Source organism: Danio rerio, chromosome 13, assembly GCF_052040795.2.
Source record: "Danio rerio strain M-AB ecotype USA chromosome 13, GRCz13ab, whole genome shotgun sequence".
Classification (NCBI taxonomy): Eukaryota; Metazoa; Chordata; class Actinopteri; order Cypriniformes; family Danionidae; genus Danio; species Danio rerio.
Genome location: NC_141033.1, coordinates 29616107 through 29634960, shown reverse-complemented (window position 1 = coordinate 29634960; position 18854 = coordinate 29616107). Strand labels below are relative to the sequence as shown.

At 35.8% G+C, this 18854-nt stretch overlaps 1 protein-coding gene across 5 annotated transcripts in view; it reads right to left on the bottom strand.

The window, feature by feature from the left end:
* The window catches only part of slc24a3 (solute carrier family 24 member 3), a 162644-nt gene that overhangs the window by 103121 nt on the left and 40669 nt on the right, over window positions 1-18854 (bottom strand). For all 5 annotated transcript variants that reach the window (XR_015506009.1, XM_087279479.1, XM_087279480.1 and 2 more), the window contains one exon: window positions 10222-10362. Coding sequence is in view for 2 of the 5 variants with exons in the window: in XM_087279477.1 (XP_087135603.1) it covers window positions 10222-10362 (141 nt within the window). In the remaining 3 variants the exon portion in view is untranslated. The remainder of the gene's footprint in view (window positions 1-10221; window positions 10363-18854) is intronic.

Here is an 18854-nt window from a genome sequence, read left to right as displayed (position 1 = left end):
TTTCTCATTCCGTGTTGTTCAAAAAGCTTGTTGGTCCAGAAACAAAAGCGAAACCTATGCTTATTGGTTGTGATATAGCGAGTTTGAACCAATCTGGGCATGGAGGAGGGTCAATGCATCAATGTATGATGTCTGGTTTGTCCTGAGACACAGTGACGAGCGTTTCTTTGTCAAATCAGCGTTGTCAAATTTTGATGACGTAACCGCACTGATTCCGGAGCCTCTGAAAGTCCGCGAATGTTATGTGATACAGCACTGGAAAGCTAAGATTCTCTTCTTTATGCCAATCTTTGAATTGTATGAATCGGATCAGCGGATCAAAAGTTATTAAACATTTAAGAGCAATACTTATTTTTAGCCGCGGGCGGCTGTCTCGGTCTTTAAGGGTTAAATCATCATCAGCCAATCAGATTTGAGTATTCAATAGCCCTGTAGTATAATTCAATGAATTCAGTTTTATAAAAATGTCCCCAAAATCAGTTCCACTGAATGAATTTTTCCTTTTAATCCATTTATTGAACTCATTTGGCACATCAGTTCAGAGGTCATAATCCATCGGCATTGCTTCCAGTCACTGTTATTGCTCGATCAACATAAACGCCATTTGACAGACAATGGGAGTTGATGGATGAGGAGATAATTAACAGCTCATTAGCTTTCGTAATCAAGATAATGATGGCTTGTCTGATTGTTGTGATGCATTTTTGAATACTCAGGAAGTGCCGAGGAGAATCTGTGCACAGGCTCAACTCCTGAAGATTCATGGAGAACACATGAAAAATTAAAGGACTTTGCTTGCACTGAGGATGAAAGAACACTGAGAGAGGAGGAATCTGCAAGGAGAGCCCAATGAAGTGAGAGAAACAGACAGAAAATATTGTCAAAAGTTGATGTGCTTAAAAGCATATAGGCAAATGCTAATAAATGTTATTATAATTAAAACATATGTTTATCAGTTATAATATACTGTATCTGACTTATTATACATTAAGATGTAATTTTGTATATATATTTTTTTTATTTCATTATATACACTACTGGTCAAAAGTTTGAGGTCAGTACAATTTTTAAATGTGACATGTGCTCGTTTAGGTTCATTGAAGACCACGAGTGGTCTTCAATGAACCTAAACGAGCACATGTCACTCCGCTGCTAGTCCGTTTGCACTGGCTGCCAGTTGCTGCTCGCATCAAATTCAAAACTCTAATGTTTGCCTACAAAGTGACTTCTGGCCTTGCTCCTTCTTATCTGCTCTCGCTTCTGCAGATCTATGTGCCCTCCAGAAACTTGCGTTCTGTGAATGAACGTCGCCTCGTGGTTCCATCCCAAAGAGGGAAGTAATCACTTTCGCGAACGGCTCACGCTCAATCTGCCCAGTTGGTGGAATGAACTCCCTAACTGCATCAGAACAGCAGAGTCACTCGCTACTTTCAAGAAACGACTAAAAACTCAACTATTTAGTCTCCACTACACTTCCTAATCTGCAATTGCCTCTCTGAATATCACACTAACTGTACCAAAAAAAAACAAAAAAAAACAAAAAACTAATACTGCTAATACTTCCCTTCTTAGACTTTACAGACCTGAAACTTGCCTATAGCACTTATACATTGTTGCTCTTGGTTGTGTAAATTGCTTCCTTGTCCTCATTTGTAAGTCGCTTTGGATAAAAGTGTCTGCTAAATGACTAAATGTAAAATGTAAATGTAATTTTGTATATATATTTTTTTTATTTCATTATATACACTACTGGTCAAAAGTTTGAGGTCAGTACAATTTTTAAATGTTTTAAAATATGAGCTTATTCTGCTCACCAAGGCTGCATTTATACAATCAAAAATACAGTACAATTTGTAAAATTGTGAAATGTTATTGCACTATTAATTAACTGTTCAAGAGTTGTTCATAAGTTAATTTAATCATTTATTCCAGTAATTTTAATAATTAATTTTTATCGTTCCAGTCTTTAGAGTTACATTATCCTTAAGAAATCACTCTACAATTTATTAATTAATTATTATTATTTTATTATTATTATTACTAATTTTATTATTATTATTATTATTTTTATTATTATTATTATCATCATCAGTAATGGTAATAGTAAAAAAGCCACAATGACTGGGGTAATGATTTTATTTGAAACTACATACAATAAGTAATAAATAAATATTTAATAAATAAATATTTAACCATTAATTGTTTAACATTAATAAATGCTGCCTTGTTAAACAGAATAATTTTCTTTAAAAAGAAACGCATGAAAATAAAAAAGCAGACCCCAAACCTTTGACTGGTAGTGTATGTTTTACTGCGCATGCAACAAAAATATAAACACAGCACTTGTTTTTCTCCCATTTTACAGCAATCTAAAACTTTGTCTATGTACACAAATGTTCTATGTTCTATCACTATGTTCACTATGTTCGATCAAATATTGCTCACACATTTGCCTAAATCTGTTAGTGAATGCTTCTCCTGTCTTGACAGAATTCATCTACCTTACAGGTGTGACATATAAAGATGCTGATAAGAAAGCATGATTATTGCACAGGTGTGCCTTAGGTTGTCCAAACAAAAAGACCACTCTAAGATTTATAAGACAGCACAATGCCACAGATGTTGTTGCTTTGAAAGAGCATGCACAATTGGCATGCAGACTGCAGGAATGCCAACCAGTGCTGTTGCCTGTGAACTGAATGTTTACTTCTCTACCATAAGCCATTTCCATCGGTGTTTCAGAAAATTTAGCAGTACATCTAACCAGCCTCACAACTGCAGACACAGACCATGTGTAACCACCCCAGCCCAGGAACTCCATATCCAGCATCCTCTCCTTCAAGACGAACCAGAATAGCTGCTGCAACAATAGGTTTACATATGAACCATTGCACAAACTGTCCTCAGGATAGCTCATCTGCATTTTTATCATCCTCATCAGGTTCTCAACCTGACAGCAGTTTGCCATCTTAACCGATTTTAGTGGGCAAAGCTCACATTCAATCTGGCAATTTGGAGAGGTGTACTCCTCACGGATGAATCCCAGTTTTTACTGTACAGGGCAGACGGCAGAAAGGCTGTATGGTATTATGTGGTTGAGCGGTTTGCTGTTGTTAATGTTGTGAATTGAGTGGCGCATAGTGGCGGTGGGGTCCAGTTGAATGCACAGAGATAGCCAGGCGCACATGTGACCATACATTTGAGTAGTGTTCCAGTTCCTGCCAATATGCAGCAACTTCACACAGCCATTGATGAGTAGTGGACCTCATCAATTCAAATATTGGTCACACCAGATACTGAATGACTATATTCTTGACGTTGGTTTATCACTTTGCCAATCAGTTTAAGATCAGACTCCTATGAACTCTTATGAAACTTCATAGCATTTAAACGCAGTAAACATTCCCACCACCTTTGTCCGTGTAGTACAAACCAGGTTTTGAATATCAGCACATGAGCAAGACGGATCCTCTGGTGTAATGTGTCCATTCTCCAGCTGGAGTAAAAGACGAATAGTTTTGAACAGCAGAGTAAGGAAACCCTCAACCTGTGCCAAGGCGCCAGGCTGGTGTTGGAGACGGGTGGGGGAAGCGGGGCATCTGGACACGAGCGAAAGCTTAAGAGCACAGCTCACTCTTTAAACGGTGAGATCAAGGAGATGCTTGGCAAAGAACACAGCCTCCTAAAACACCAGGACCCCACTTGGAAACATTCACCCAAATCCGCCCACAGAAAACACACACACACACACACACACACACACACACACACACACACACACACACACACACACACACACACACACACACACACACACACACACACACACACAAACACACAAAAGCAGGACGCAATGCTGCTCCCTTTACACCTCATAACAGCAGAACCAGGTCTTTACACACTGAGCTCACTGTAAATACAATGGCTCTCCGAGGAAAACGACCTCCTCCACTGTTTTATTTCTGGACAGATGTCAAATCATAAGTTTTGTTCTATATCTCTTTCCAAAAGACTTGACATTCCTCAGTGTGCACTGCAGATTAAGTGCTTCCCTCAAGCCGAAAACACCCTCTTTTCCTACTTTAACTACATATAAAATATAAAAGTCTTGCCAGATCATATAAAATATCAGTATTTATGACATACAGTGGTCCAAAAGTATGTACACACTCGAGCAACGTTTAAAAATATTGGAATTCTTTCATTGCAGTGGAAACAAAACAATGGCTTTTTTTTGTTTGTTTTTACAATATAAACTACCTGCTTTAAAGAATCGGTTGTTTAGTATTTTGTATAAATTGCAATATGGTGCACTCACATTTTAGCAGTGTTGGATCTGAATTTTTCAAATTAAGTTTCCCATAGGAATTTTTGAAAAGCCTTTTTAAAAATCATCATATTTGAAGAAAAGAAGTATATAAAAATCAGACAAAAAGACAAGGCCTGCCCGGATTAGGAGCTTAATTTATGTGTAACCCATGGAAGAAATGCTATATGGGATGGCAAACAAACAAAACGTTTTCTAAATCTGGCACCCAATTGTGTTTTATATCAGTAATGCTGACTTGTAACTCATTATAGGTGGAATTGATTTGGCATTTGTCGAATTGTAAAGCCTACACATTTCTCAGTAAATTATTTATTTTTTACATTTAATAATTTTTTTTTTAGTGCTTTCTGGATGATATTGTATTATGTTGTGTCCGACTGTGTATTGTGTTGTTTCTGTCTATGTTATTGTTTATTTTCTTATGCTAAAATCAATAAAAAAAGACAAGGCCTAAATCAGAATGAACTACAATTTCATGAAGCATTGCGAATGACAACGTCAAATTAAAAATGCCACAGAAATATATAAGCTGTGCTTTCCACACATAGACTTTACTTGGGCGGGCCGCTCCGGTATATTAACGGCTACCCAAGTATAATTGGTGGTGACACACAAATAATACTACTACTGTATTACCAACCTTTTACACTTTTTTTGTATCTGCACAAGAAAGCAAAACATTCGCAATCGATTAACCAGCTGAAGATCTTCTCTCGCTCAGCACATTTCTTACTACTGGTCCTGTGTGCACGAAAACAATCAACACACACAGACCGTAGTTTCTAAATCTCCTAAATTGTTCAGGATTCGTGTTTTCTTTCGCTTTCTAAAGTTGCTGCATGCGTTTTTGCATTACTTTTTCGCACAGCCGTGAGAAAAACAATAAATTAATAATTATTTAATAAACGGGACTAAGCCGAAAAGAAAATGAATAATTGAATGTTAATACATCACATACTTTATACATATCCAAAATGCTTTGGCAATACTATACTAAATGTCATGCCAATAAAAGCAACTTTAGAGAGAGAGCAGCCTTTACCTGTCAGTAGGAGCACGTGGCTCCTAAATATAAAAGTAAGAGAAATAGTGGATTTCTTTTATTTCAACAGCCTTTTTTAAATAGCTTTAACCCACTGAAGAAAAGGTGTATAACCGTGTTATAATTAATAAAAGTTAAAAAAATCACTTTATTTATTATTTGGTACATGCAGTCGACCATTTATGTGCCGAGTGTAAAAGGTGTGTTTCAATCTGGCCACCACCGCAATTATAGTTTAAATCTTTGGGAAGCACTGTTTAAGTATCTGTTTTGATGTATATATATATATATATATATATATATATATATATATATATATATATATATATATATATATATATATATATATATATATATATATATGATCTTTGGGCAGAGCTTAGTAAAACTTTTATAACTTTTTTAAAAACATTTCTAAACACACTATTCTGATGACACAGGAGCTGCTAATATGGCAGCTGAGATGGCAATTCTTTGTGTTCTTTTAAAAAACCTTAAGAAATTGGTATAAATATGTGTTCATTACAGTGAAATATGCTCAAAGTTACAGTGACAACACTTGCCATCCAGAATAAAGAAGAACATATCCATGGTTTCTATGCATGATGCTGCTGATATTTTTGACACATGATTGAAATGGATATTTTTGACACACCCACCCAACAAGAAAACATGTATGTCAAACCCTGTTGCCAGGAAACATCTTGTTCAACCTGGGAAACAGCAAAAAGTTGCACACTGGTTGGTTTGACTTTCTAATTGGCCTAATGTTCTGTACAACATCATAAGTTATGCAGTTTTGTTCTGCAATAAATCTGCTAATAAACTAAAAAACAAACAAACAAAAAAACATGAATCAACAAAAGCATAGACAATTGATTAACAAGCTCAGAGTTCACAACAGGTCTGTCTTTAAAGGTTTATCAGTAAAAAAAAAAAGTAGGACCTAACTTAAACCTAACTGCAATCATTAAGTCCATAAATAATTATTGTTTTAAAAAACAAAACAAATGCATTTTTTTAAGCACCAAATGAAAATATTACATAAATTTCTGTATGATTATGTCACACTGAAGCCTAGAGTAATGGCTGCTGAGAACTTATTTTAAAGTCTTTTTTGGTGGTTAATATATGAAGAGTTTATTCATTCGTTCCTGCATTCATTTTCCTTCGGCTTAGTCCATTTATTCATCAGCTGACCGAACAACTTATCCAGCATATTTTTTTACACAGCAGATACCCTTCCAGATGCAACCCAGTATTGGGAAACACTAATACAAATTCATTCACACACATACAATACGGTCAATTTAGTTTTTTTAATTCAACTATACCATGTCTTTACAGCATCTGGAGCACCCAGAGGAAACCCACACGAACACAGGTAGAACATGCCAACTCCACAGCTGACCCAGTCAGGACTCGAATCAGCGACCTTCTTGCTGTGAGGTGACAGTGCTAACCACTGAGCCACCATGCCACTCGTATATGAAGAGTTCAGATACAAGTTCCATCAGAAAAGTTTGACTAAAATTAACATTTTTCTCTGCTTCCCATGCCAAAGAACCTATTCATTGGCATACAAGGGAAATGACTGAAGCTGCACACATAAGTCTGGAAGAAAGAAAGAAAGAAAGAAAGAAAGAAAGAAAGAAAGAAAGAAAATGCTTATTTTAAGAAAAAGAAAACTTCAGATGGCACATAGAGACTTTAGAGGCTTTTGCATCAGAACTCTTCATACAGTATAGACATTTCTAAAATGTATAAGTCACCCTTTTTGAATATGCATGAACTTCCTGAGCACCAAACAAACTGAGAAGTAAAGCGGAATCAGATATAACCGGTGTGCAGTAGTAGATCCACGACTACAGTAAACGCATTGCAGGGGGGGAAAGCGGAGCTTTAAAAGAAGAGGGAAACGCTCAATCAATAGGCCCACACAGTATCGATGACCCCTTTTGTTCAGCTTCATCTCTCCCTCAGACCTGCTCTAATTGGCCTCTTCACATTGTTCAAGAGCATCAAGCTCAAAGCAGCCCCATGCATTGAATTACACAGCAAATCTACACCATGCACGCAAATAAACAACGAATAACAATGAGGAAAAATAATGCTAAACAGATCTAAAAAAAATCTTATTGCATATATGAATTCTGTCAGTGGACGGGAATGTGTTGTTGATACAGGCATCAACCAAACTCTAGTTGAAACTCAGTTACAGAAGCTTATATGAGTTGTGAACCATAGAGTAGTGTTCAAATACCCCATATGCATTTGTTTAAGTTTTCAACTAAACATGGAAGAAACAATACAAGCAAATTGGGGCATGTAAACTTTTGAAACCAATCACTTAGTGATCATTTTTTGAAAATGATACAGTTATTGTCTCAACTAATGTGCACATGTACATGGGCAGTTTTATAAACAGAATTTTACCCCTTTCGTTAGCGAAAAAGTCTACATTCACAAGACAATGCAAAAACGTACAGTGATGAATGTTAAAGGCAAACCGCACCAACAGACGGAGATAATGGCACTATAGAGGCCAATTATGTTCCAAAAACGTGCAGCACACCGCAATGCCTTTTTATCAACCCAAGCTCAATCTGAAAACATACCTCTTTATACATTTTTGGAGACTGCGTCCTATAATACGTCCTAGGAGGTAATTAAAATTTTTTTTTTTGCAGTTTTTGTTTTCCTGAATCTACGAAAGGCCGCTGTGTATGCTTTTTGAGATCTCAAATTTCTCTTGCGAGTGCCATTCACACCTGTTGTTCTCACGTAAATCCACCAGAGGTCGCTGTTGACTGACTGACCAATCAATTGACTGACTCTGTCTCCCAATTTTGTTAATTGACCCATATCATAATTGAGCATATCTAAGTGTGAACTTTTGAAACATTAAGCACTAGTCTATCCTCTATCTTTAAAACAGATAACCGATGCACAGATAACCAATGCACATAAACAGTCTCTTCTTTTGCTCAGTACAAAACTACATTCCCCATACCAGTTTGCACAATTTTTTTTTTCTGCACAATTTAAGAACCACTATACATTGTTTACATCTGTTTCATTACTCCAAAATCAGTTTTATATATTGTTTACTTTCATAGATATTTATATACTTACATTTTACAATCATACTTCAGTCACTTCTGATGTGTTCAGTATGATGTGTATGTTGTGTGTTTGACTTCACTGTGGACGGCAAAGTAGGAATCTCATTGTACAGGGAAACGTGTTTCCTTACTGTGCACATGACAATAAACAATTGAATTGAATTGAATTGAATTGAATTGAATTGATTTGAATTGAATTGAAAAGTCTCCATAGTCATCTTGACAACATAAACACTGCTTTCACCTCAACGGAAATTCCACCTCAGCTTTCATTTGATTGGAAAATGAAAAAGACGCGACTGACATAGTATGATTTTTCTGCTCAGAGTTGACTTTTTTTTCAACTGCAAGCATATAGTGCACAAGTGCAAAAACGCGAGGCGCAGCAGATGGTTAAAACGCGAGCCATTGAGGGAGCATAAGCAGCGCACAAAACAATCGCAGATGCTAGTAAATCATTTTTAAAAAGATGCCTCTCAGTTTGTTGGGATGGGCCCCTTATGCTGCATTCACACCAAACGGGGAATTAAGTATTTTGGTAAGTGAATTGCATGCAAGTCAATGCAAATTACCGTCCTGTGGTGCGATTGACACAGAATATGTAATGCATTTTCCACAAACATGAAGAAATTTTCCTCATTCTCGCGTCTTCCACATATGATATGAACACAGCCATGTTGGCCAATCAGAAAGGAGAAAGCAGCGTGCTTGCTGAATTCATAAGGTTTTGGAAAATCTTCACCCTGGCCGGAGTTTTCAGAAAGTTTTGGTTTCAGTCAAACAGCAAAACCGTGCAGAAAAACAGTTTGATTTTTATGTGGACAGAGCAAAAACAGCGATGTCAATGCTCATGCATATTACTGTACATGTTTAGTCTATAAGCACAAGTACTTAAAAGAAAATGCTGGACTACAAGACAGTATGTGTGCAGGTGTGCAGTGACATTGTCACCTAATGGCCTGGCATGCATAATACAGCATTAACAGCGTTTCTTTACACAAAAATGTTCTTTATTATGGTAAAAGATGGTATTTTACATAATATCTGAATGATAAAATATGACTTTATTAACAATGACTTTATTAACTTTTCTCTGTGTCTGTTTTTCTTAAGTTTGACAATTATTTCCTGGAAATGTGCTCTTTAGACTATGACTAGACTAGCACTACTTTTACAGTATGTAGCTTCTTTATTGATGTTAATGTGTTCACCTTGGCCTCTGTTAACCTTTGACCCAGTCGCTGCTCATAGGTCTCTATAACACACATTATGTGCCGGCAGCGGGCCACAAGAGAAACAATAGCAAAGTCTGTGTCAGCAAGATTACTCACTCAGAATGCAACAAAAGAGTTAGTGTCTGACTTACTGATGACAGGAAAGTCCTGATACAATACTAACACCTCTGTGGACTCACAAACCAGTGGGAACAAACATAGCATGTCAGAACTTTTCATTCCAGATTCACTCGATGTTGCTCAACGTGATGTTCATAACAGTCTGTTACACATCCTAATGTGGAAACGCTGTCATCAAAAAAACAATTTCACAAGTGGAACTTGGCATGACTTCTTGCCTAATCACATTCTGTTGTTTTCCCCCCATTAAATGTGATATTAGTCATGTCATGTTCCCCAGAAAAACAAACAAACAAAAAACTATCATCTTCTTGCTTGAACTGAAAGAGCTGCTGGACTCTTATGTGTGTGTGCTGTTTTAAATCCTACCAGGCGGTGTGCAGTTTTTATCAGCATTGGGCCCAAGCTGCACTTCATCAGTGTAGTTGCTGTCAATGTCAAAGTCCTGCAGCAGCCTGCGACTCTCCCACTTCTTACTGTCTTCAGCTGAGAGACTGGGGATGCCATAACCTGCAAGGAACAAAGAAAACACATAACCTTTAACAGTGGACAGATTAATCTACAGCAGAGTTATTAGTATTAAATATTTTTCAAACACAAGTAAACACTTTATTAATATATTAAAATAAAGACTTTCTTATGTGATGTTTATGGCATCTGTCAATATAATTTGTACATAATTTATATTACTTTAAATATTTATACAGATAAAGTCAAAATTATTAGCCCCCCTGAATAATTCCCTGTTTATTTTTCCCCTAATTTCTGTTTAACAGAGAGAAGATTTTTTTCAACACATTTCTAAACATAATAGTTTTAATAACTCGTTTCTAATAACTGATTTATTTTATCTTTCCTATAATGACAGTAAATAATATTTACTAGATATTTTTCAAGACACTTCTGTACAGCTTAAAGTGACATTTAAAGACTTAACGTGGTTAATTGGGTTAACTGGGCAGGTTAAAATTAATAAAATTAAAAAACTGCTTTTACTCTAGCCAAAATAAAATATAAGACTTTTTCCAGAAGAAAAAACATTCAGACATACTGTGAAAATTTCCTTGCTCTGTTAAACATAATTTGGGAAATATTTATTAAAGAAAAAAATTCTTAAGGGGGGCTAATAATTCTGACTTTAACAGTACTACTGTTGACTACTGCCCAGGTTAATTTTTTGTTGTTTTTACTCTTATTTACTATAATATTTTAAAATGTATTTATTCCTTCAATTATATTATTCCTTTTTTTCTTTACAAAACCAAGTGACACTTCTTATTATCACTATTGCTGCTTATTGATTTTGTTTAAAAAGTGATTTCTTGATTTTTCAGGAACCCAAATAGATTTTTTCTTGTAACTTAATACTGTTTTAATGCTGAATAAATTTGATTAAAAGAAATGTAACGATGAAGAAAAAAACTTACCGACACAACATTTTAAAGTTTGGCATATAAATTCATATAAAATGTAAATAAGATTAAAACATTGCCAAACTTCGTCCCATGCTGCCCTTTTCTGTAGCTGAAAAATTAACACATTTGCATTTTCCTGTATTGACTATTGTAATACTTTGCAAGAGAGCACATAACTCCTATTTAAAAAATAAATATTGGCACCTAAATTGTGGAACTCTTTACCCTTTGTTTTTCCCACAGCTTATTTTTATCTTCACTTAAAACTTACTTTTTAGGGTAGCTTTTATTTCATTTTTAGATCTATTATTTTTATTTTATGTTTTTAATTATTATTTTTTTATTATTATTATATTTTTTTGCATTCGTCCTTGCATGTATGTTTTACTGCTGCACATTTTAGATTTTTGTAAAGTGCATTGAGATGCTGTTTTTAAAGGCGCTATAAAATAAAGTTTATTAATATTACTATTAATAATGATAACTGATATAGTATTATTATTATTATTATTATTATTATTATTATTATTATTATAGTATAATAGTCTCGAAGCAGTAACCAAGTGATCAAGTCTGATTTACACATGTTCCCTAGCAAACAAGAATAAACATATTGCAAATGCTGAGTGATATCCATGGTGACTCTGTAACCAAGCATTTTTCTGGGATATACTAAAACCTACAATTTACAAACAACAAAGGTGGAATAAGAAAGAATTATTTTGTGTAAAGAAAATAATTTTCACAGGACAAATACACAGCACTCATCATTTACATACAGCATTCTCCTACAGTTCCCTTTTGGTTCCCAATTTGATATATTTTGTGGAACCAAATAAATATGTTCTGTAGGTTATTGAATGAAAATTATTGAATAAAATGTTGCTTGTAGGTTTTTTCTGCAATCAAAAACCTTCCCAGAACATTACACAGAGTTGTAAAATACTTTGAGATTTTTTTTTTTTTTTTATCTCAAATGCTTAAAAAAATCAAGTTTCACCAATTACTTAAAGAAGACTTTCCTGGCTAACCAACAGAAAACATTCGGAAAGACTCTTGGAGCCAAAATTCTTTGGGTGAAATCTACTGAAGCCCATTGAAGATGCATGTAACTTGAATGTCAAGGTAAGAAATGCAAATGTTTAACACACACTAACATCATCAACACAGCACAGAGTCTCATCGTCACTGATCTAACTTGGGCTTTTCGCAAAAGTTGTTTTGGCCAGGATTGACCAGTCCAGCTCAGTCTTACTGTGTGATATCTCCTATTCGCACTGCATTCACAGGGACACAGTGAGCCAGAATATGTGTTACATACTGTTAAAATCTCACAGGCTCCACTCCTCATTTGTGTTACCGTGAGCAACAGAGGCCCGGAAGTCAGCTGGCAAATATTCATGAGGGCCGTCTGTGGTGCAGGAGCGAGGCCTAGCCGTAACAAAAGTGACATCATGCGGCGAACGTTCCCGCAGCAGAGCCACGGTCCGGGCTTGTCTGGTCTGGGAGGGGGTGATTATTCTGGCAGCACTGTCATCTGGGTCGCTCTGTCCTCAAGCGCCTCTGCCCTTACGCCACTCCGCTCCACCGTCTTCCAGCGCGACTCTTTCCAGAGCGCTGGCCCCCACTTACCGCTCCACTCTCTATAAATAAAACCTCTATATTTATCAAAAAAAAAAAAAAAAAAACAGCACTCAGGATGGAGCTTCGGGGCTGCGTGGTGCATTATGACGTGACGCATTTTGACATTGTGATGTGATGCGAATGGTGATACAGAACTGGGATCTGGTTGTGAGAGTGTCGGAACACACTGTTCTTCATCTTTTTTTGTGGCTGATAGGAAACTTGAGTTTGTCTTCATCAACAAAAAGGAAAAATAAAAAAATATCGGATAGTGGCACTGTCATTCCTGGTGGAAACTGTTTAATAATTCATCGCCCCTGAGATGTCAAAAGAATCATGCGGTGAAGTGAAGGAAGTTGTGACACTATTGGCAAAATATGACACCTTAGTGTCTTCCTCATAGTAAAGAGACAGCAGCGATCTGTCCAGGACACGAGAGACAAGAAAAAGCACAAAAACCTTTCACTAAAAACGAATTGTGCCGCTTATTTGACTGTGGTGCCTCTGTTGTCTCAGCATAGGGTTCACTAAAGGATTTATGTAAATTAGGTAGCGGTGCAAATGTGCTCACAAAATCTATGCTAAATGTAATTTTCACACCACAATTTTGGATATTGCAGGCTAGTTTTGAGTGTTTGGTTGCTGAGGATGCAGAATTATTCAAGTCTCTTTGGCACTATTTACACCTGGTGTTAGGATGCCTTTAGTTTATTCTGATATCAAGTAGACAAGGGAGACACATAACACTTAACTATGACTGGGATTTCTCTTTTTTTGATCACTTTCTTTTGAAGGAAGGTCTAAATGTGGGTGCATGTTTTGCCTTTTTTCCAATGTTTCAGTCTAACACTGCAAAATTATCTTAAATGAGTGGCACGGTGGCAGAAAGTTGCTAGTTCGAGTCAACGCTTGGTCAGATTGCATTTCTGTCTGTTTCCTCTGGGTGCTCCCATTTCCTCCACAGTCCAACAACATTCGCTGTAGGTGAATTGAAAAAACTAAATAGGCCATAGTATATGAGTGTGTGTGAATGAGAGAGTGTATAGGTGTTTCCCAGCACTGGGTTGTCACCGGAAGGGCATCTGCTGCATAAAACATATGATGGAATAGCTGTCAGTTCATTCTGCTGTGGTGACCCTTGATAAATAAGGGAGTAAGCCGAAGTAAAGTGAATGAACGAATGTTTTTGGTAAACAGGTTTACACTTAACAATAGTAAAGTAATAGATACAATACTATAGTAAATATTAAAGCAGAAATATGAATTAAATGCAGTATATTACCTATATTTACCCAGCAAGCATTTTTTGTTTTTTAAAGATGTCTAATTGGCATTTAAGCATTGTCGTCTTGCCTAAAACAAGACTAAATTTGGGCTGTGAGTGAAAATCTATTAGACATTTAAGAATAGGCCAAAACTACACTATTTGTCAAATAAACAGAAATGATTGATTACACATATAAAGTCAGTCTACTCTGTCTATTTAAGGATTAGTCTAATTTTGGGCTTAGATGTCTATTAGATTTTTACTGACAGCCCAAGTTTAGCCTTGTTTTAGCCAAGCTGTCTACGTTTAGATACCTTTAGACGTTTATTAAACACAAAATTGATTGCTGAATAGTTTGTGATGCAAGCAAAAATAAATATTTTATTTAATTTCCATTATTTATGATGAGTTCCTAATCCTACTACAGCATTTACAGTTTTAACATAATTAAACAGTAGTCTACATTCAAACCTTAAACTTAAATGTCAATCTTTTAATTGAACTCATATAACAAATAAATTAAAACATATTTAAAATAATCTTGTCACCATAGAGTTATAAGGTTTATATAGAATTTTAAGGACATTTTTTGTCAAAAATGAGTTATTGACATATTCTTATTAAGTGATAACGTATTTACATTATGGTATGTTTTTTATAAGTTGTTTACATTTTAAATTTTTTTTCATTTAAAAAAACAAACAAATGCTACACATATTCTGTTTGCTATATGGAAATCAAAAAGTTTGAAGCTCAATATCTCAAAATCATTGAGAACACAGATAGAACCTTATAATTCTAAGGTGACGATCTGTCTTAACTAATTAAACCACTTGTGATCTGATCACTGAAGATGCATCTTACCAAACTGTAACATGCACCTATTAAAGTACAGTATATTGCTTATTAAACTAAACGGTTCAAGATTGAAATCTCAAAAACAGATATTTCAGATATTTCAATACACCTTAACATCAGGAGAAAGGCCAAGGTCAAGGTCAACTTTACTTATATAGCACCTTATAACAACATGAATATTTACCAAAGTGCATCGAAAACATGACAAAAATTATAAACAATTAAAGAAACAGGACAATATTTGCCACAATAAAATAAATAATTAAAGAAAGAAAGAAAGAAAATATTAATATTAGATTAATCTAGATGAAGCTCTAATTTGTTAAGGTAATGTGTTCCAAAGTTTTGACTGAGACTTAGACTGAGAAAGCACTGTCATCTTTTGCTTTCATGCCAGAAATGAACAATTAGTTGTAAAATGAAGTCTTTAACCATTTAGTAATGAGCAATGTACTTTAATAAAGGCATGTTACAATAAAATGATATCATACATATATCCAAATGCTGAAATGTATAAATAATAAATAACACATTTAAATTAAGGTATTTTATTTACCAGCATTTGATTAACAGCTGCTTCCACGATCATTTGAAAATGAATCTCTTTTCAATGAATTCCAGTTTACCTCCCACTTTCTGCGGGTAATAATAGCAATGCTAATTTTAGAAAGCTAACATAATTGTGTGAATAAGGTGCGGGCGAGAAAGAAACGGTTACATTTTTAGCACACTAATTAAGCACATTTAGAACATATTGATAGCTAGTGAATGAAGCGTGTGCGTTTAGTACATTTGCCGCCAGTCTTTATTTCTCACTCTCCTGGGCTAAAACGCAACACAGTGGCAAATTAATTAACAATGCCTGTTTCATCTTCAAACGCATGTTAGAGAGGAAAGTAGCAGCTAGATTAGCGCGAGCAAAGCTCTGGCTTATTGTGCCAGCTTCATTTGAAATATTGTGTTTCTCTCTGACACGCTGTACAGAAACGCCATTACCTGTGCAGTGAGCCAGAATGCACACTAAAGGGGAGGCAGGAAGTTACTATGGAGATGTGACGTAACCGCAGAGGAGAACAGTGACGAAATCACGCTCAGATGAACACGGTTAATCGCACATGGAAAGCACAAGAATCAGTGCACGTGCAGGGAATAAAAAAAAAATTGGGCATGACATAAAGGAGTGCAACCTTTTACATTACAAAAGAGCATTGCTTTTGCTATAAGAGAGTGGAGCTGGGCATCACTGGATGTGAGTAACTCTCATAAATTGTTTTGAGAGACTCTGCAGACGTATTTAGGCATTTCTAAGTAATGAATGTGAAAGTCTCAGCATGCAGCTGCACCAGACAGCCCAAGGCACCTCCGTGAGAGACCCCATTAAAGAGACCGTCGCTCACTCAGATTGAAAATACTCGCTTGGTGATGGATTATTATGTCCTAGTGATGTATAAAAATGAGTATTGCGTAACAATCAAGGTCTTTTCATCCAACTTTGGGTCGTTTGAGATTATTAGATAACAATTTTTAAATTATTTATATACGGACAACAACAAAGGGAAGCACACGATGAATCAAAGTTCGTCACAACTAAAATACACAAAATACACACATAAAATTGGTCATGGTTAATCCCAACAGTTAAATAATTTTGTAATCATTTAACAACATGTCTCTCTCACACACACACACACACACACACACACACACACACACACACACACACACACACACACACACACACAAACACACACACACACACACACACACACACACACACACACACACACACACACACACACACACACACACACACACACAATACTGTCACAGTAAATGCTTTTACGTTAATGCAAAACATTTGTTTGAAATAAATTTCATTTCTTAAAATACATTTACACTACAAATAATTTAGATTACCAAAAATACCAAAAAATTAAGTAGCTCAAAAGGCATTCATAATCCAACAAGCCAGCTTTGCCATCACATACATTTTAAAATGTTATTTTAAAATAGGCCTAACATTTTAATTACACACACACACACACACACACAGATTGCAAAGCTATGTTTTTTGACTATGAATTTGATTTAAGTTAAATTAAATAAAAATTTGTGTAAATAGTTTTTTTTTTTTAAGTATCTGCGTAAAACAAAAGTATTTTGCATTAATGTGTGTGTGTGTGTGTGTATAGACTTTATGCAGGAAAATATAAAGGCACTTTATTAGGAACACCGTACTAGTACCTGGTCGGACCCCCTTTAGCCTTCAGAACTGCCTTAATCCTTCTGGTGTAGATTCAACAAGGTTCTACCACATCCCAAAGGTGCTCTATTGGATTGAGAACTGGTGACTACGGAGGCCATTTGGGTACAAGGAACTCATGTTTAAGAAACCAGTCTGAGATGATTTGCGCTTTATGGTGTTGACACGAAGCTCAGCTGATACTAAAAAGCCCAAAGTGTGCCACCACCACCAGCCTGAGCAGCAGAAATCAAGTCTCTTCAGACCAGGCAACATTTTTTTAATCTTAAATTGTCCAATTTTGGCGAACCTGTGTGAATTGTAGAATTCTTATTTGACAGGAGTGGAACCCAGTGTGGTTTTCTGCTGCTTTAGCCCATCCACTTCAAGGTTTGACACGTTGTGCATTCAGAGTTGCTCTTCTGCATACCTTGGTTGTAACAGCTCGAAACGTCTGGCCATTCTCCTCTGATCTCTGGAATCAACAAGGAATTTGCACCCACAGAACTGCTGCTCACTGGATATTTTCTCTTTTTCTGACCATTCTCTGTAAACCCTAGATATGGTTGTGCATGAAAATCCCATTAGGCCAGCAGTTTCTGAAATAATCAGATCAGCCCATCTAGCACCAACAACCATGCCACGTTCAAAGTCACTTAAATTCCCATTCTTTCCTATTCTGATGCTTGGTTTAAACTGGAGCAGATCGTCTTGACCATGTCTACATGCCTAAATGCATTGAGTTGCTGCCATGTGATTAAAAATTTGCGTTAACAAGCAGCTGAACACTTAATAAAGTGACCGTGTGTGTTTATATAGATACATAGAGTATATTTAGATATAAATAAATAAAAAAAAAACACTAAGCAGATTACAAATAGAAAAGAGTGAAATATTAAATGATATAAAGACAAAATAGGTTTCCACAAAAAAATCTACAAGCAAGATTTAATGGTAAATTTTTCAAAAAGCCACTTTTGAATAAAATGCAAAATATATTGTCTTACATAACCAGTTCTCCATCTCTCTTTGTTATAGCTACAAAGGCAACACGGTGCATGTCATGAAGCAAAAAGCCTCTAGCATGATGTTAAATGTCCGGGCAGACCCTAGAAATAAGCATGCCCCAAACGCTTAGTGCTTTACAACAAAATAGAATAAAGAATTCAGCTGAAAGACAAGGATGCATTATAGGACCCCACTCTACAGAGGAAAAGCCGTAGGTGCTTGTCCTGATGTTAAAGTGATTTCACACAGAACAAACATGACTAAGACAGATTATGCAACTTTACCCTTTTTTACTGCAGTGCTTATTCAGGAGGATGCTAAGTTGACCTGAGTGGCATCAGATAACAAAAGAAACTATAAATTAATGGAAAAGTATCATACCTTTAGTATACTTGATGTCATTGGGTGCACATGTCACCCAACAATAGTGCTCATAAAAGATTTACTTAAATATGATACTGTAACTGACAGCATCATTAAAGGAACAGGGTCTTATTTACTTCTCAGTAGTATCGAAGTAATGAATAATAAGGCCTCTTGGTGCATATTCTCAAAGGAGAGTCACAGAACATGATGATCATTAATCCCA